At 32.5% G+C, this 18,532-nt stretch overlaps 1 protein-coding gene across 1 annotated transcript; it reads right to left on the bottom strand.

The window, feature by feature from the left end:
• Window positions 1-406: 406 nt before the first annotated feature.
• On the bottom strand, window positions 407-7,849 carry LOC114943490 (cytochrome P450 4V2-like). Its single transcript, XM_085481618.1, has 3 exons — window positions 7,700-7,849; window positions 2,210-2,447; window positions 407-747 (listed from the first exon to the last, which is right to left on the bottom strand). Exons 1-3 carry the CDS (start codon window positions 7,847-7,849, stop codon window positions 407-409), a joined length of 729 nt encoding a protein of 242 aa, XP_085337744.1.
• Window positions 7,850-18,532: the final 10,683 nt, after the last annotated feature.

Raw genomic sequence — 18,532 nt, 5'->3', positions numbered from 1 at the left:
CTGGGGTTAGATCTGATGAGTAAGGAGAGTGGTCAAGCAGTTCAAACCGTAATTCGTGGATTTTCGCCAAAAAATATTTAATGACAGCTCGATATTCGATTTTTTCCATTTTTATAAAAACACTCACATCGACTCACTCAAACGATTGTCAAACAACAACTGCGCGTCCAAAATGGCTAAAATTTTGGTGAGTATTTTTCAAAAGATGCGCAAACACATTCCCTAACTTTTATTGATGAGTGCTGTCGTCTTCATGTTAAGGTCAGAAACTTTTCAGACCATCCTCGTACATATATTTTATGCACAATGACAATAATAATAAAAACATTCGAATTTCATAATGAAAACAGATAATTAATAAAGATTACGCGTGATAAAGAGAAATGGAAATTTACTGGTAAATTATTTATTTTTTTGGCATGAAATAGATGAATATGTCTTCGCATGGTCGTAAAATGATAGTGGCTCCGTACTGAATCTCATCCGTCTTCTTTACACTTTTTACTCTCCACTTTCTCAGAACAGCTGTCAATATCGTTTTCATTTCGAGTAAAGCGAATCTTTGGCCAATACAATTTCTTGGACCGGCGCTGAATGGAACGTAAGCATATGGATGCCTGTGTTTCGAGTTCTCCGGAAGAAAACGATCTGGATCGAACTTTTTTGGATCCGACCAAAATTGTGGATTTATATGTGTTAGTGTGATTTGTAACACAATTACACTATCTTTCGGGAGCGTATAATTACCTAAAATAAACAGATCGTTAGAGACGTCATATTGATTGTAATTTGCCATATTTTATATGAATAAAATTTTTTGTGCAACCGGCGCGCGGAAAGTCGCCCTTTACGCACATGATGGGATTTTAGAAAGGGCTCCCTTTCCACGCACTGGTCACACAAAATATCGTAGCCAACATGTGCGGGTCGTAAATCGGCCGATCGTGTGGATTGTCACACTCGGCTTTGCCTCGTATTTGACAAAAATTGAAATGATTTGTCTACATAGTTATCAAGAAATTTTCAAAATAAAACAGTATATTGTAATTGTTTTGCGTAAAGCTATCGAGCACGCTTCGAAGAACGGCAATGTCGTGTGTTAGTCGTGTGTATTTCTATTTGTTTTAAACGTCGATTATACTGCTTTTCTGTTTGTAGTTTTCCCTTTCACCTTTTCATTTTTGAGAACACCAAAACTAAAATAAATTTATAGTGGTCGGCGTGGTCGCATTCTGACGTTTTAATGTTATCTGTCACTATCAATGCTACCAGTAGTTGAAAATGAAATGCATTGTTGCTACATTTTAATATGAATAATAATGTGAATAATAAATAGTTTTGAGTTTTAATTGTACAAAATACGATTTAAAACCTTAAAAAATAGCTAATTAAATGTATTCCATATTCATTTGATAAAACTCGTTTATTTTATATGCCGAAAATTTGATTATGTGAAGTTGGCAGCTGTTACAAGCGCCCGTATATAAACATGACGTTTGCACTTTTTGTGATTAAAAGAGAGATAAATACACATTATACATTGGAAAGAAAAAGATAAAAGACTGAAAGTGCAAATAAGTGCAAGCAACACAGACATAGGCTTTCCCTCTTGTCACCTGCCCCACAATGACAGTAACCACTTCCCTTAATATTGTAAGCTTTAAAATGCTTCTTCAATTTTTTTGTCTACGATTATTTTTCGTCGAGTATCGATATTGTATAAAAAAACAAAGGTTTTCACAATTATGTAACTCAGTTAAAAGAAAAAAATCTTAGGAAAATTTTAAAGCGTTTTGTAGTGAAAATATTGTAGTTTAGGAATTTTAATAGAATTTTTCGAGAGAAAAAAATTTGTTACCGAGGATTAGTGTTTAAAAAATATGTAATATTAAGGAACAAAACAATGTGTCCTTTTTTTAAGCATGGAACGGAAAAATAAACATTTTTTTCAAAATCACCGTTTCCGGGTTAAAGTTAAAAATTTCAAAATGTTTTAATCTATGATGATTTTTCGTCGAGTTTTAGTGGTTTGAAAATAGTACAATTAAGATAGGAATAATGGTTCCTATTTTTTTTAAGTAGTGTATATTAATAGAAGTATTTTTCGTCGAGTTTTAGTGGTTTGAAAATAGTACAATTAAGATAGGAATAATGGTTCCTATTTTTTTTAAGTAGTGTATATTAATAGAAGTAAAAAGTCTTCTCATACCCAGTTTTACATCTTCCACTAATTTCCTTAAGATCATGGGTACACTTGGATATAATCTGAGAGTTTCCTTTATGACCATATCGAGGTACTTTAATTGCGACAGCTCCTTTACGCTGGCCGGTGTCTCGGAATCATTGAAAACTTCCTCAAGCTCTTCATGAACCTTTTCTTGCTGATCGAGATTATTGCCCAAGAGAAAAAGCGCCCAGCTTATCGCAATCACAGTTGTGTCGTGACCCTATCAGGAGACGCGGTAGTGTCTCCGGCCATGTTCAAACCCTAAAAGACCTTAAAAGACACTAAAAGTCTCCTTATCCTGCACCATCAAAGTCCATTCTTTGGGGGTGTAGAACTACTAAAATATAAAAAATTTTGAATTGCACGTAATATAACCTGAAAGGCGGCATCGCCACGAGTAATTTGAGCCAAGAAAAAATAAAATCGGTCAAGCCATGTTCAAACCCTAAAAGACCTTAAAAGACACTACAAGTCTCCTTATCCTGCACCATCAAAGTCCATTTTTGGGGGTGTAGAACTACTAAAATATAAAAAATTTTGAATTGCATGTAATATAACCTGAAAGGCGGCATCGCCACGAGTAATTTGAGCCAAGAAAAAATAAAATCGGTCAAGCCGTTCTGGAGATACAAGCGGTCAAAAAGTGACGTTTTTCATGAAAAATGAAGTAACGTCGTCTTCTTCTTCTTCTTCTTCTTCTTCTTCTTCTTCTTCTTCTTCTTCTTCTTCTTCTTCTTCTTCTTCTTCTCTGTCCGCGTATAAATCTCTTCTCACCTTTCACTTACACCTCCCTCAACTTCCACCCACCCCTTTCCCTCCCACATCCCGCCCCCACCCCCACCCCCACCCCACCCCCACTCCCACCCCCACCCCCACCCCTCTTTCGCCTTTTTCACCCTCTTTCATTCCCTCTCACCCTCTTCGTCCTCTTTCACCCTCTTTCGCCCTCTTTCATCCTCTTTCGTCCTCTTTCACCATCTTTCGCCTCTTTCACCCTCTTTCGTCCTCTCTCACCCTCTTTCATTCCCTCTCACCCTCTTTCACCCTCTTTCATTCCCTCTCACCCCCTTTCGTCCTCTTTCACTCTCTTTCGTCCTCTTCACCCTCTTTCGTCCTCTTTCACCCTCTCTCGTCCTCTTTCACCCTCTTTCGTCCTACCTCACCCTCTTTCGTCCTCTTTCACCCTCTTTCGTCCTCTTTCACCCTCTTTCGCCCTCTTTCACCCTCTTTCATTCTCTCTCACCCTCTTTCATTCCCTCTCACCCTCTTTCACCCTGTTTCGTCTTCTTTCACCCTCTTTCATTCCCTCTCACCCTCTTTCGTCCTCTTTCACTCTCTTTTATTCTTTCTTACCCTGTTTCGCCCTCTCTCACCCTCTTTCACTCTCTTTCATTCTCTCTCATCCTCTTTCACCCTCTTTCGCCCTCTTTCGTCCTCTTTTGCCCTCTTTCACCCAATTTCGTCCTCTTTCACCCTCTTTCGCCTATCTCGTCTTCTCTTACCCTCATTTGTCCTCTCTCACCCTATCTCCAAAAAATCATAAAAATGAAAAGGTCAAGCCATGTTCAAAAGAAGGTTTTCAAAAATTTAAACCTAGTCTGTACAATGAAAAATAATTACTCGTAATTCCAGAGTTCCAATTTGGTAATATCGAATAATGTATTTGTTTCAAGTAATGGCAGTAGAGATAAATACATATCTACGTATATGCAGTTTTTGCTGTTAAATGTACTTGAACAAAAAAAATAATTAAATGATTTAAATATAGCACATTTTAAATCAAGAAACTTATACTATAATCGAACTCTGTTTAGAAAGAATATTTGTTTCAATCACAATCACAATACCATTTTCTATTATTTCTCTTATTATTATCAATAATGTTATTCACCAAATAATTATAGTATGAATAATGTTTTGCGATTTATTTAACAATTCATAATATGTAAGGGTTATAAAGTTTTATCTATAGGGTTTTTATTTAAATAAAATGAAGAATGTATATATATGTATATTTATTTATGTATATAATGTATATCATATATATTATTATATACTATTTATTATTCACGTCCTCGTCCGCTTTCTCGTCCGCCCCTCCTCGGCCTGTTGCCCCAATAATAATGGGGCGACGACAGTTTAAGGAGGAAGCGCATAAAGCGCTCCTCCTGGACGCGAACTCCGGCGCGTCTTCCTCTGTAAACTGTAATTAAAAAAGAAATTATTTTAGTAATTAGATAATATGGTATATCTAGGTATGGTATAAAATAATAAATGTATATGTTATAATAAAATGTTATAATAATATAAGGTTAATATTTATNTAAAATATATTAATATTATATTAATTAGAATATATTTAATAACTATTATAAATTTCTAAAGAAATTAAACAGAGTCATAAAAACGCAAAAAGACAGGGATAAGCTCCAAAATAATTCGGGGGTCATATATAAGATATCGTGTAATAATTGTGATGCTACATATGTAGGACAGACGAAAAGACAATTAGGTACAAGAATAAATGAACATAAAAATAATATTAGATTAGATTCTGCAAGGCACTCGGTGGTTTCTCATCATATTATAAAATTTACACACAATTTCAATTGGAACGACACAAAAATTCTAGATTATGAAAAGAATTATTATAAAAGGTTGATATCAGAATAAGAAAAAATTCTGTTGGTTATTGCAAAAAAAAGAAACGGATTACTATAATAATATTAAACCCATAGTTTTTTCTTGTTCAGAGAAAAATAGTGTAAACTCTCAAAATAATAAATATATTAATAACCACATTAACGCAACAAATTTTATAAACAGAACTATTAATCCATTAGAACAAACCAATGATAAATGGTTTATTAATTTGACTGATGTAGATATTCCAACTGATGTCACAAATTTATTGCAATTAGGTAGTGATTTTAGCCTTCCAATTAATACTGATAAAAAAACAGCTGTCCATGAATTTATTAAAGACATAGAAAGCAATTCGAATAACATAACTAATCTCACGACAATAAGAAACATAGCTATTCCACAGTTCTTTGTTTTTTTAAACAACAATACTAGTAAAGACGTAATAAATGACAAACTTACTTTGATGTATAAAAAAACCATGACATTTTGTAACAAAATCCCAGCATCATTTTCACAAGAGCAGACAAGGGAAACACGACCGTGGCGATGACCAAAGAATTTTATATAGACAAAGTTGAAGAATTATTAAATGACAAAGATAATTATATGACAATCAAAAACAATCCAATAATAAAAATAGAAAAAGACCTTAATAAAAATTTAAAATAATGGTTAACAAATGAATGGATCACAAAAAAAGACTATTATTGTTTAAGTTTTAGTGATTCAGTGCTTCCTACAGCATATGGCTTGCCCAAAATTCACAAGGAAAATGTTCCATTCAGAGTAATAGTATCGTCGGTCAATACAGCACTACATCATTTAGCTGCATATTTACACAACATTTTAGTGACAAGTTAACCCAAAGGGAAAAGTCATGTTAATAATAGTTTTGAATTGTGCAACGCATTGTCTGATCTTAAATTAAATAATAATGAAACAATCGTATCTTTGGATGTGATATCGTTGTTCACAAATGTTCCTTTGGACCTTGCAATAGACAGCATAAATAATAGATGGCATTACATTGAAAACCACACATCAATAGACAAAAATGAGTTTGTTAATGTAATTAAATTCATTTTGACTTCAACGTACTTCACATTCAACAAAACGATCTATAAACAAATACATGGAACTCCTATGGGATTGCCTTTATCTCCAATTATTGCGGATATTGTCATGCAAGATGTAGAAACTAGGATTCTTGAAACTATAAATGTTAATATAAAGTTTTACTATCGCTACATCGATGATATCTTGGTTTGCTTGCCGGAAGATCAAGTCACATATCTAGTAGAAAAATTTAATGATTGTCACGATAGATTAAAATTCACAATAGAAAGAGAGGATAACCGTAGCATAAGTTTTTTAGATATCTCACTCAAAATTATAAATAACATAATATATATAGATTGGTTTCAGAAAAAAACATTTTCGGGTAGAACACTCTCATATCATTCAAATCATCCTATATGCCACAAAAAAAGTGTAATATATAATTTAGTAGACCGGTCAATATTATTATCACATCCCCGTTTTTATAGTAAAAATTTAACATTAATCATAGAGATTTTATTGAGCAATAGTTATCCTCTTGATCTCATTTTCTCAGAAATCAATAATAGACTGAAGTTCCTTATTGTTAATAGATTAAACAAAGAAATGACTCAAGATATAAATAACGAAATCATAAATAACGACAGAAATAAAAAATTCATAGCGATACCATATATTGAAAGAATCTCGGAACTAGTAGCATCAGAATTAAAGAAATCAAATATGACAGTAGGATACAGATGTCTAAAGAAATTAAACAGAGTCATAAAAACGCAAAAAGACAGGGATAGCTCCAAAATAATTCGGGGGTCATATATAAGATATCGTGTAATAATTGTGATGCTACATATGTAGGACAGACGAAAAGACAATTAGGTACAAGAGTAAATGAACATAAAAATAATATTAGATTAGATTCAGCAAGGCACTCGGTGGTTTCTGATCATATTGTAAAATTTACACACAATTTCAATTGGAACGACACAAAAATCCTAGATTATGAAAAGAATTATTATAAAAGGTTGATATCAGAAATGATATATATTAAAGAAGAAAACAACAGTATCAACCTAAAAAAGGACACCGAGCGTCTTGACGGTTCTTATTGTGATATTCTAAAAAAATTGTCTACGTCATCTTAAAAATTGGGTATATATACAGCGCGCCGACATTGTAAGATACAGATATCGATTTGTTTTTTAAAAAAGTACACATTGTGATTATGTTAAGTAAAAAGAAATAATTTTTTTAAAAAAAGTGTTATGTTCGTTGACAAAAAAGTAAGTTAATACTATTTATTAAAAATCTAAATGTAATATTTGAGCGGATATATTAATTTGTTCACAGTGGCGTTACATAATATAACAGCATCTGACGCTTCAACTCATGCCAACAAAAATGAATTTTGTACTGCGATCGTCATATAATCTCATAATTGTATTTATAATAAGGTCGAAATGACTAAATCAATTTTTTAACATATTATTAGGATATTGAGAAAGACTGTCGTACAGTCGAAACGTTTATCTTAACTTTTATATAGTATGACGTAAATTAATAAATAAAAATTTTTCAATTAATAGCATATAAGCTCGTTAAGTTGGCCTTTTATTATATCACATATACTAATTTAAATTATATAAATGATAAATATTTAATTTCTAGATTTTTGATTAAAAATATATATAAATAGCATTTGTAAAAACATATATATATAATAACGATATTTTATTCACAAAGTTCTTTACCATAGTCCGTTCGCTTTACAATTTCCAATGCTATGCCAAAAGGAAATACACCAAATTGAGGAAAGTTTTGGAGCTTTTGTTGAAGGACATACTGACGATATACTAGTATAATTATGGGAATTATTAAATTAACAAACAGGATGCATTGCATCAAAGAGATTAAGTCCATTCTCGTAACCTGTGAATATATAGTTAATTGTGTTTCAGAAAAAGCACTTGTTATAATTTCATATAGTAAATAGTCGGTTTAAAAAATTAAAACCGTAGGGAAACATTGATTTCATTAATAAATATTTGCACGTACTTTTAATGAATTTAATAAATTTAATGTAAATTTTATTAAATTACATTTTAACGTCGTGGAGATGATTTTCTATTTTGATAAATAAGTAAAATGCAATATCAAGAGTTTTAGCTACATAAAAAAATGTAAAATTTTTTGATACTTACTTATTACGTTGGAGCATTTAATGTTTAAACAAAACACTTTCCAAAATATTGGACACTTTTATTGGATATCTTTACTTCACTAATAATTATATATCACAGTTTATTATGATTTATATATATGTAAGTGTAATGTAACTAAATGTATTAAGAATATTCTAAAAGAAAGAAAGAAGAAGAAAATAAATTCTTCTTTTACAAAAATTTTGCAAAATAATTTTTTGAAAATTATATATGGCCTTTTTACTTCTCGATTTAAGATTCGATGAAATAATACTGTGATCTTGATTTTTATTATGAAAGTCGTTTTTTACTTAACAATAACTTTTTTATTTGAGTTTATCTCGCAAACAATTTTTTCTAAATGTTTGGAAAAAGTTGTGTCAAGTTTTTATAACGATAACGTACAGACATATACATAATACAAGCGATTGCATATACATAATATAAGTGATAATGTTTAAAAAATGCAAAATAAGAAATAACATGCGCATTATAAGCTTTATCTTACAATTAGACAAGAGATATTTATTTCCTAACAAATCTATATTTTAAACATTTTTCTACGACTTTTTTTGATTATACATTTTGTTTCAAAAAAAAGAAAAGTAAATTATGAATGATTAATTAATAATTAATTTATTATTGTTATTATTATTAATTATTTTTATATAAGAAAGTTAAATGTGTTATGAATGTTTATATGTTATATGTGGTAAAAATTAATAATTATTATTTAATTCTCTCACAAATTTGAAATTATTTTGAATAATTAAAGTATTTATATGTTCATATTTTTTATGATTTCTATGACACTATTTGTAAAATATTTTATATTCGATAAATGAAATATGAGTATATCAACTAATTTGGTTTACATTAAATATTTATAGAATTAATAATTTATTTAATAATTATTAATTTTAAAGTTATAACTTTTTTATTTTGTTTGCAATAAGTGCGGACAATTGAAAATCAATGTTTTTGTTTTTTATAAAGATATGTTAAAAGTTATTTATATAAATATTAACTCAATTATTTTATATTGAATTATATTAGAATTATTAGCCTGCGCTTGTATTGTCCAGTATAAATAATAATTTTATTAGATATAACATACTTGTTTACAGAAATCTGCTTTTAAATTTCATAATTAATAGATCAATATTTGACATTAATACGTACGTGAAAAAATAATGTTATCCGTAAATTTTAATTATTATTAAATATTATGCATTTTAAACATAAATAAAAAATTGAGTCGAGAAAAACTGATTACAAATGTCACTTCTTTATGTTTTATTATCTTTTCTTTATATTATTTTAATTGTAATATAGATACTATAAAATGTATATAATTATGTTAAGTATCTCTTTTAGTAATTGTGATTGTTTTGAATGTAATTTTAGTTTTAAACAATTTTCAAACTATTAATTTTTTACACAACACGAATCAAGACAGCCAATCAGCATCGCGAAAAAATGACAATAATGTCAATAATATGTTTTTTTAGAATAAAATGAAAAAAAAGATGAGAACCTCGAAACATTACCATATATATACAGTGCGCAAAATTTCCATAGTTCCACGTATATATATATATATATATATATATATATATATATATATATATATAATATTTCTTTGTAATATCCGATAATATATACAAATGAAATGAATTCTCATTATAAACGTAATATTAAATTAATAAAAAGACGATTAAACAATTTTATAGGCCGAAACGTTGTGAAAATTTAATAAAATTAATTATTTGCCAGAGTTGGTCGATTGAATTATTACCATTTTTTAATTATCATCTGGTGACTTCATAGTTTTATATCATTTATTATCACTCCTGGACCTAATTATGGAGTTGGCCCGAATGTTGGTTTTTTTTCGAATAATTTCCACACGTTATGGCAACTATTATACTTTCTTGAAATCTTGAATTAATACTAAGAAGAGGATTGTTACTTGTAACCAGCAGCTAATATTTTTGTTACGATGCAGGACATATGACATTCTACCACCACACATCGATTATTTAAGTAACGGAATAAGTTTGTATAGCGGAAACATTTGTCGAAGGTTTGAGCGTAATATTAAGCATTATAAATTTAGATTATTGAGACTCAAGATAAAAGACATTAATGTTAACTTGAAATATTTACATAAGAAAATAGCATATATTGAGCGCAGACTTTTTGATTTATTACCTCGAGAGTTACTCACAAATTTTATAGAACTTAACAGAAATAGAATTTTGGTTTTTAATATATGACTAAAAACAAATTAATTAACAAATTTAATGCATTGCTACGTTAACATAATGTACTCGTGAATTCTTTCATTAATATTGATAAATCTAAGTAGATTGTTAATCTTAGTAAGAAAGAAATACCGGATAATGTACTTGACTTATTAAGCCTCGGCGATAATTTTGGTTTACCAATACAACAATGTTTTAAGAAAGACCGAATTAATACCGCACTTGAGATTGTTAAAAATCTAGAAGTGAATATTAACAAGATCCCTTCTAACTTACGTGAAACAACTAGGATTTCGGTAGCTAATTCTATCCAGAATTTTTTAAGTACACAGAGGCATACTAATTATATAGTCAGATAAGAAATATATGTCGGCTTTCAATATTAATATTAATAATAATATATGAATTTTAAATCGGCCAATAAAGCCCAAGAGCGAAAAATTAATTCTTCGGAACTGTATCTCTTGGTTTAAGATTACTAATTGTAAGTTCCATATATAAATTAATCTCAAACTTACATATGAAGAAAAATAAGCAAGAAAAATAATTCTTCTGAACTGTATCTTTTGGTTTGAGATTACTAACTTCCATATATAAATTAATCTCGAACTTACATATGGAGAAAAATAGGCGAGAAAAATATAGGTCCGAAAAGTCGCTAAAGCGGGAATCGAACCCGCGTCTTTCACTTTCCGGGCGACTGCTCTTACCAACTAAGCTATTCAGACCCTTTCGATCCTATATTTTTCATTTCCATATGTAAGTTCGAGATTAATTTATATATGGAACTTAGTAATCTCAAACCAAGAGATACAGTTCAGAAGAATTAATTTTTCGCGCTTGGGCTCTATTGGCCGATTAAAAATTCATATCTAATTATATAGATAAATATGTTCTTAGATGTTTCGCTAAGTCAAAAAATTTTTTAAAGGATACCGACAATATTATTGTTACAAAGGCTGACAAAGAGCAAACGACGGTGATCCTTAATAAAATTGACTACATAGAAAACATGGAAGCTTTATTAAATGACGAATCAACTTATAGAAGAATTAATAAAAATCCTGTTTAAATCCCTGGTTCCCACCCCCTCCTCCTGTTACCCACATTGACTCCCCACCCCCCCCATAGCCTTCTCCCTCATCACTCAAAAATGTTTTACCCCACCCCGTCTAATATCGACCATTTGATTCGACGAGCTATCCTTGCCATACGTATACCCTAACTGTTTTTACCCCACCCCGTCCAATATCGACCATTTGATTCGACGAGCTATCCTTGCCATACGTATACCCGTACCCCCATACCGTACCCTACGCAACTTTAGCTTAAATACCTCATCTAATCCTTAGACTAGTAAGATCTCGTTTAGCTCAACATACTAGGACCCAGCTCGGAAACACGAAGGCCCCAGGTTCAAATCCAGAGGAAATCAGAAAAAATAAAAAAATAAAAAATTCTCATCCCCACCTTTCGGGGCCAGTCGCCATTTTTTTTTCCCCAACACCCTCTCCCCTACACCCACACTCGGAAAAACCAGACGCCGGTGGTGGGGGAAAGATAAGATAAGACACGGCGCCAGACGGGTCGGTGGTGGGGGTTTGTTATGACGGGCCATAGTGCCCACTATACTACTTACACAGGTTGTTACACATACATATACACATATGTATGCGTGTGTGTATTTATACAAGGTGTCCCATTTTTACTACCCCTAATATCTCTTTGTTTCAATGCATTTTATAATAAAACAACAAAAGTTGTACGGTTTCAAAGGAACTATAAAATAGTACCATTAGTGTTGAAACCTTGCACAGTCATAAAGATTACGTGAAAGTCACTATCACATGATAAGTTATAAAGTTTCAACATTGCAATATCGCTTCTGAGAATTTTGCGCACATGCAAACTGCATCTGGAGTAAAATATTTTGTACAGTTATCAGCAAACGAATAGATCGCCTGTGGAATTATTTTTTAAAACAACCAGCACACGAATAGATCGCCTCTGGAATTACAGTTTTAAAACAACCAGCACACGAATAGATCGCCTCTGGAATTACAGTTTTAAAACAACCAGCACACGAATAGATCGCCTCTGGAATTACAGTTTTAAAACAACCAGCACACGAATAGATCGCCTCTGGAATTACAGTTTTAAAACAACCAGCACACGAATAGATCGCCTCTGGAATTACAGTTTTAAAACAACCAGCACACGAATAGATCGCCTCTGGAATTACAGTTTTAAAACAACCAGCACACGAATAGATCGCCTCTGGAATTACAGTTTTAAAACAACCAGCACACGAATAGATCGCCTCTGGAATTATTTTTTAAACCAGCACACGAATAGACCGCCTCTGGCACTAACTACTATAAAAACTATAATAATAATTATCAATTATACATGAAAAAATAAACAAAGGATTGCATTATCTTTCAGATAAAAAAAATTGAGAATTGCATTTTAATAAAAAAAAATTAAAATAAAAATTAAAAATAAAAATAAAAATTGCATTTTAAACGTCTATTTGAATGTTCTTATAAAATTACACCTACATACATACATACATACAAATATATATATATATATATATATATATATATATATATGTATATATATATTTATATACAGGGTAAGCCATTTTAATCTTTGCACTAAAATTGCTCAAAATTCAAAAGTTTAAGACAAAAATGTTTCAGATAAAAGTTGTATGGTTTCAAGGGGGACATGAGATGGTGTAATTGATTTGACCTTGAATAGCCATTTGAAGGTTACGTGACGGTCAACTTCAATTTCTTAAATGGAACACTATATTTTTTCTTGCATACTTTTATAGCTGACTTTAAGATCTTTCCAAAACACTACAATAAAATATTTTTTCATTAAGTATTTTTCGAGTTATAAGGCTGCAAATTTGCAGTATTTTGACATAAAATACAAAATATCTTGGGAAACATTCATTTTTCGATTATCATACCTTAATACTTTTATGCACAGAATAATGAGACGAATCAATTGGTGTAAAGAAAACACATAGTTGTCTTAAAGAAAAATTATTTAACTGCTTATTGCAATTTTCATATTTTTTTAAAGGTAAATATGTGTTTTCTTTACACCAACTATATATATCAATATATATGTATCTATATATTAGGAGACGCGGTAGTGTCTCCGGCCATGTTCAAACCCTAAAAGACCTTAAAAGACACTACAAGTCTCCTTATCCTGCACCATCAAAGTCCTTTTTTTGGAAGTATAGAACTACTAAAATATAAAAAATTTTGAATTGCACGTAATATAACCTGAAAGGCGGCATCGCCACGAGTAATTTGAGCCAAGAAGGAATAAAATCGGTCAAGCCGTTCTGGAGATACAAGCGGTCAAAAAGTGACGTTTTTCATGAAAAATGAAGTAACGTCGTCTTCTTCTTCTTCTCTGTCCGCGTCCGCTGACGTCATCAGGATTATATATATATATAAATCTCTTCTCACACCTTTCACTCACACCTCCCTCAACTTCCACCCACCCCTTTCCCTCCCACATACCGCCCCTCCCCCACCCCCACCCCCACTCCCACCCCTCTTTTGCCCTAACTCACCTTCTTTCGCCTCTTTCACCCTCTTTCGTCCTCTCTCATCCTCTGTTGTCCTCTTTCACCCTCTTTCACCCTCTTTCGTCCTCTTTTACCCTCTTTCGTCCTCTTTCACCATCTTTCGCCTCTTTCACCCTCTTTCGTCCTCTTTCACCCTCTTTCGTCCTCTTTCACCATCTTTCGCCTTTTTCACCCTCTTTCGTCCTCTCTCACCCTCTTTCATTCTCTCTCACCCTCTTTCACCCTCTTTCATTCCCTCTCACCCCCTTTCGTCCTCTTTCACCCTCTTTCGTCCTCTTTCATCCTCTTTCGTCCTCTCACCCTCTTTCGTCCTCTTTCACTCTCCTTTGTCCTCTCCCATTCTCTTTCATTCTCTCTCACCCTCTTTCGACCTCTCTCACCCTCTTTCGTCCTCTTTCACTCTCCTTTGTCCTCTCTCACTCTCTTTCATTCTCTCTCATCCTCTTTTGTCCTCTCACCCTCTTTCGTCCTCTTTCACACTCTTTCGTCCTCTCTCACCCTCTTTCGTCCTCTTTCACCCTCTTTCGTTCTCTCTCACTCTCTTTCGACCTCTTTCGTCCTCTCTCACCCTCTCTCACCTCTTTCACCCTCATACGTCTTTTCTCACCCTCTTTCGTTCTCTTTCATCCTCTTTCGACTATCTCGTCTTCTCTTACCCTCATTCGTCCTCTCTCACTTTATCTCCAAAAAATCATAAAAATGAAAAGGTCAAGCCATGTTCAAAAGAAGGTCCTCAAAAATTTAAACCTAGTCTGTACAATGAAAAATAATTACTCGTAATTTTAGAGTTCCAATTTGTTAATATCGAATAATGTATTTGTTTCAAGTAATGGCAGTAGAGTCAAATACATACCTACGTATATGCAGTTTTTGCTGTTAAATGTACTTGAACAAAAAAAATAATTAAATGATTTAAATATAGCACATTTTAAATCAAGAAACTTATATAATCGAACTCTGTTTAGGAAAAGGTAAAACATTTCATTTGCCTCTGCCTTTACAAGAAACATTGGATAAGATATGTCCTCCGGAAGATCCTATAAATTTGAATCACGAGTTGCACATTCTCGTTCGAGGTATACCCAAGAAATCTAAAGTGGTTTGGGAAAATTTGGTAGATATTAATAAAATGTATAAGGCTTTACAATGGTTGAAAGAAAATAATCCTCATTACTCGAAAATTCGTCTTCCAGCGTCATCTGATGATCTATTAAAGGATAAGTTGCAGGAAACAGAATATAGGATTGTCGATGAGGAAAGCGACAATGACGAAATAAATGAGGTGGTTGAGGAATTACCAGCATTGAATTTGTACAATGTACAGCAAAACAAAAATAATAATATAAGAGTTTTAACAAAAATAATAATGATCAAACCGTTTTAAAACGTACGGCTTTTCTCACACAAATCACTGAACATTCGGATATTAACGATCAGTATACAATATACCCAATACACGCGAAAAGAATTGATAACGAATCTGCATTGAAGCTTTATCAAATGGTGAAAATTGAAGATTTTCCAATGGATAATCGTTATAAATATCTGGATGTCATGTGTTTCCCTGATTTATATCCTGATGGTGTCAATGGACAACGAGAAGATAGAAACTTTGCATTGCCGGAATATTTATTTATTAGAACACGATTGATGTCGAAACATAGTAGATTCAGGTTGAATCTGCAGTATCTGTTCTTCCTTCTCAATGATGCTAACTACCGACAGTTGAAAAGTGGTATCTATTATACGATGATGGTTACTAACCCACGAGAGAGATACACTGCTGGTAGATACTTGAACGAATTGTAAGGTTACCAATTAGAATCGAATTTAATGAGTATTTTCGCAAAATTGAGAAATACGGATCAATTTTGGCGACAACCGTCCAATAATGTAAAATGCATGACTTTGCATTACGGTCCAGCGACGTGGTCTTTGACTTTGAGTTTTAGTGAATGGAAATGGTCCGATTTGGGTGAATATTTACGAGATATGAATCCCGATAAAGAGAAGTTAGGCATCAGCGAACTAATCGCATACGATCCTGTAAGTACTTCTAGATTCATGTGCATAAAATTCAAAGCCATGATTGATTTTATTTGTTCGTCCGATAATCCAATAGGAAAGGTTATTCATTACTTCTGGCGACTGGAATATCAACGTAGAAGTATCCAGCACATGCATTGTATGATTTGGATAAAAGATGCTCCAGTATTAGGAAAATCGCCGGATGAAGAAGTTGCTACGTTTATTCAAAAATACGTAACGTGTGAAATTCCAGATGAAAATGTTTCGCCAACGTTGTACGATACGGTAATAAGTGATCAGAATCATAAACATAACTCGTATTGCATGCGTACAAAAAAAACGGAAACTAATATATACAGAAAGTGTCGGTTCGATTTTCCTCGGCCAGTTACTGAGAATTTCGTTTTAAGAGACGTTATCACTTTGATAGTCGGTAGAAAAAATTTACGCAGTAAGAGCAGATTGTACGATCTTCCTCGCAAGGAGTCGGAAAGGTTTATAAATGATTATAATCCGGCTATCAAATTAGCCTGGGAGGGAAATATGGACATACAATTTATTAGAGAAAAATCAGAGTTTTTAAACTCATATTTAACAAAATACACGACAAAGTCGGAAAAATGCAATACAGACTTTGAAGTGATAGATTCGAATAAGTCCTTGGCATCGAAACTGTGGAATTTTGCAATGCATTCATTAAATAACAGAGAATGCGGTGCTTTAGAAGCTGCGGATACACTATTAGGGAATCCCTTGTACGGTACGGATAATGATACCATGGTCAAATGGATCGATGTTAATGAGGTGAGAAATAGAAAAGTTAAAACATTTAATGAAATTTAAGCTCTCGATGAAAATTCTACGAATATTTACTGTTCGTCACTCATCGATGATTACTATCCAAATAGACCTCAGGAATTAGAATCATTGAATTTGTACGATTTTGCCAGATTCTGGGAAATTACGAAACAGATGTCAAATAATGACGAAGTCAAGTGTTACAAACTGGCATCGGGTTTATTTTTAAAAAAACGAAAAAAGGGTTATTTAATTAACCATTATCGATTTAATATAAAAACTGAGCCCGAAAAATACTTTTACTCGCTGCTTCTTCTGTTCAAACCATGGAGAGATTTGAGTGAACTCAAAGGTACATTCGAGACTTACACGGATGCCTTTAAGAATTCAGAGTCTGTTTTAACGAAGGCAATGAAATATCACGAAAGGCTCGAAGAAATACAGAAAGCTTTTGAGAACGTTGCTGAATTAATCGAGAAGCGCGAAAATGATCTGAAAACAGCAGACAGAGACAAATCCGATGACGATGAACTGGATTGTAATCCGATAGAAGCTGACGACGTGATGAAAGATCTGGAAGATTTTGGTAAGATTGACGACCCGATTGATTTATCGCAAATGATGTCGCAATTGAACAAAGACCAGAAAAGAGTCTTTGATGGAGTATGCCAAGTTTTACAAGATAAAAATCAGATTCTGCGACTGTACGTAAGTGGCGAGGGTGGTGCAGGGAAAAGTTTTCTAATTGAAACGATTAAACATTGGATCAGAATAAATTTGGAAAAAACGACTGCCATATCTGCTCCCACGGGTATCGCAGCATTCAATATCGATGGCTTGACAATCCATAGAATGTTTCAACTACCGGTTAGTCATGAATCTACACCAAAATATACGCAATTGTCAGACATGGTCTTGAAAACTTTGAGAGACAAATTAAAGAATGTCGAATTATTTATAATCGAAGGAATTACATGTAACAATGCAATGATGGATTTAGGAACGACTGTATTCAGTGATGGTCAAGCCTATGTAGGTTTGTCACGAGTAAGTAAATTGGAAGGCCTACATTTGATAAATTTCAATCCAGCATCAGTTAAAGCAAACGAGAGCCATTGTAGAATATAATCGACTGAGATCTATATTCAAATCTGAACTGCCACAAATCAATCCGTCCGAGAAAAAGGTTGTGAAAATGTACGATCGTCGATGGGATATCCCTAATATCATTGATGATATGCAGAATTATGATTGTGAGGAACCAGAAAGTATAGTTACGTGGAAAATATATGGCCTTTGCAATAATGATGCTGTTTCGTGTTACGCTAATGTAATATTACAATGTGCGTTTCATTGCGTACGCATTAGGCAACAAATACTGAAAAATAAAGCATCGAATGCATTGATTGATGCTATCTGCGCGTATGGTGAACGTAAATATTGCAACATTCAAGCGGTTAGAAGATCTGTCGGAAAACGCTTCGAAGAACGAACACAACAAGATGTTTCGGAATTTTTTACGGCTCTAATGTCGACGTATTCCGACATCAATAATGTATTAAAACTCGAATTAAAGCACGTAACATGTTGCTCGAATGTCAAATGTAATTACAATGTAACTAAGCTGGAAAGCAGTAGTTTGTTAATATTACCTATACATTCGACATTAAAAAGGAAAAAAGGTGTCACT

This window comes from Nylanderia fulva, unplaced genomic scaffold (genome assembly GCF_048542155.1).
Source record: "Nylanderia fulva isolate GAGA-0341 unplaced genomic scaffold, ASM4854215v1 Scaffold186, whole genome shotgun sequence".
In the NCBI taxonomy this organism is placed as follows: domain Eukaryota; kingdom Metazoa; phylum Arthropoda; class Insecta; order Hymenoptera; family Formicidae; genus Nylanderia; species Nylanderia fulva.
The sequence above is the reverse complement of the archived record's forward strand: the minus strand, read 5'-3'. Positions and strand labels throughout refer to the sequence as shown.

Excerpts from the sequence above, each read along its gene's own strand:
- LOC114943490 (XM_085481618.1), bottom strand. The coding sequence starts at position 7,849 with ATGGACTTAATCTCTTTGATGCAATGCATCCTGTTTGTTAATTTAATA. Across the intron at positions 2,448-7,699 it reads TTGGCATAGCATTGGAAATT|GGTCACGACACAACTGTGAT; the intron begins GTAAAGCGAACG and ends GTCTCCTGATAG. Across the intron at positions 748-2,209 it reads AGTGGAAGATGTAAAACTGG|GTAATTATACGCTCCCGAAA; the intron begins GTATGAGAAGAC and ends TGTTTATTTTAG.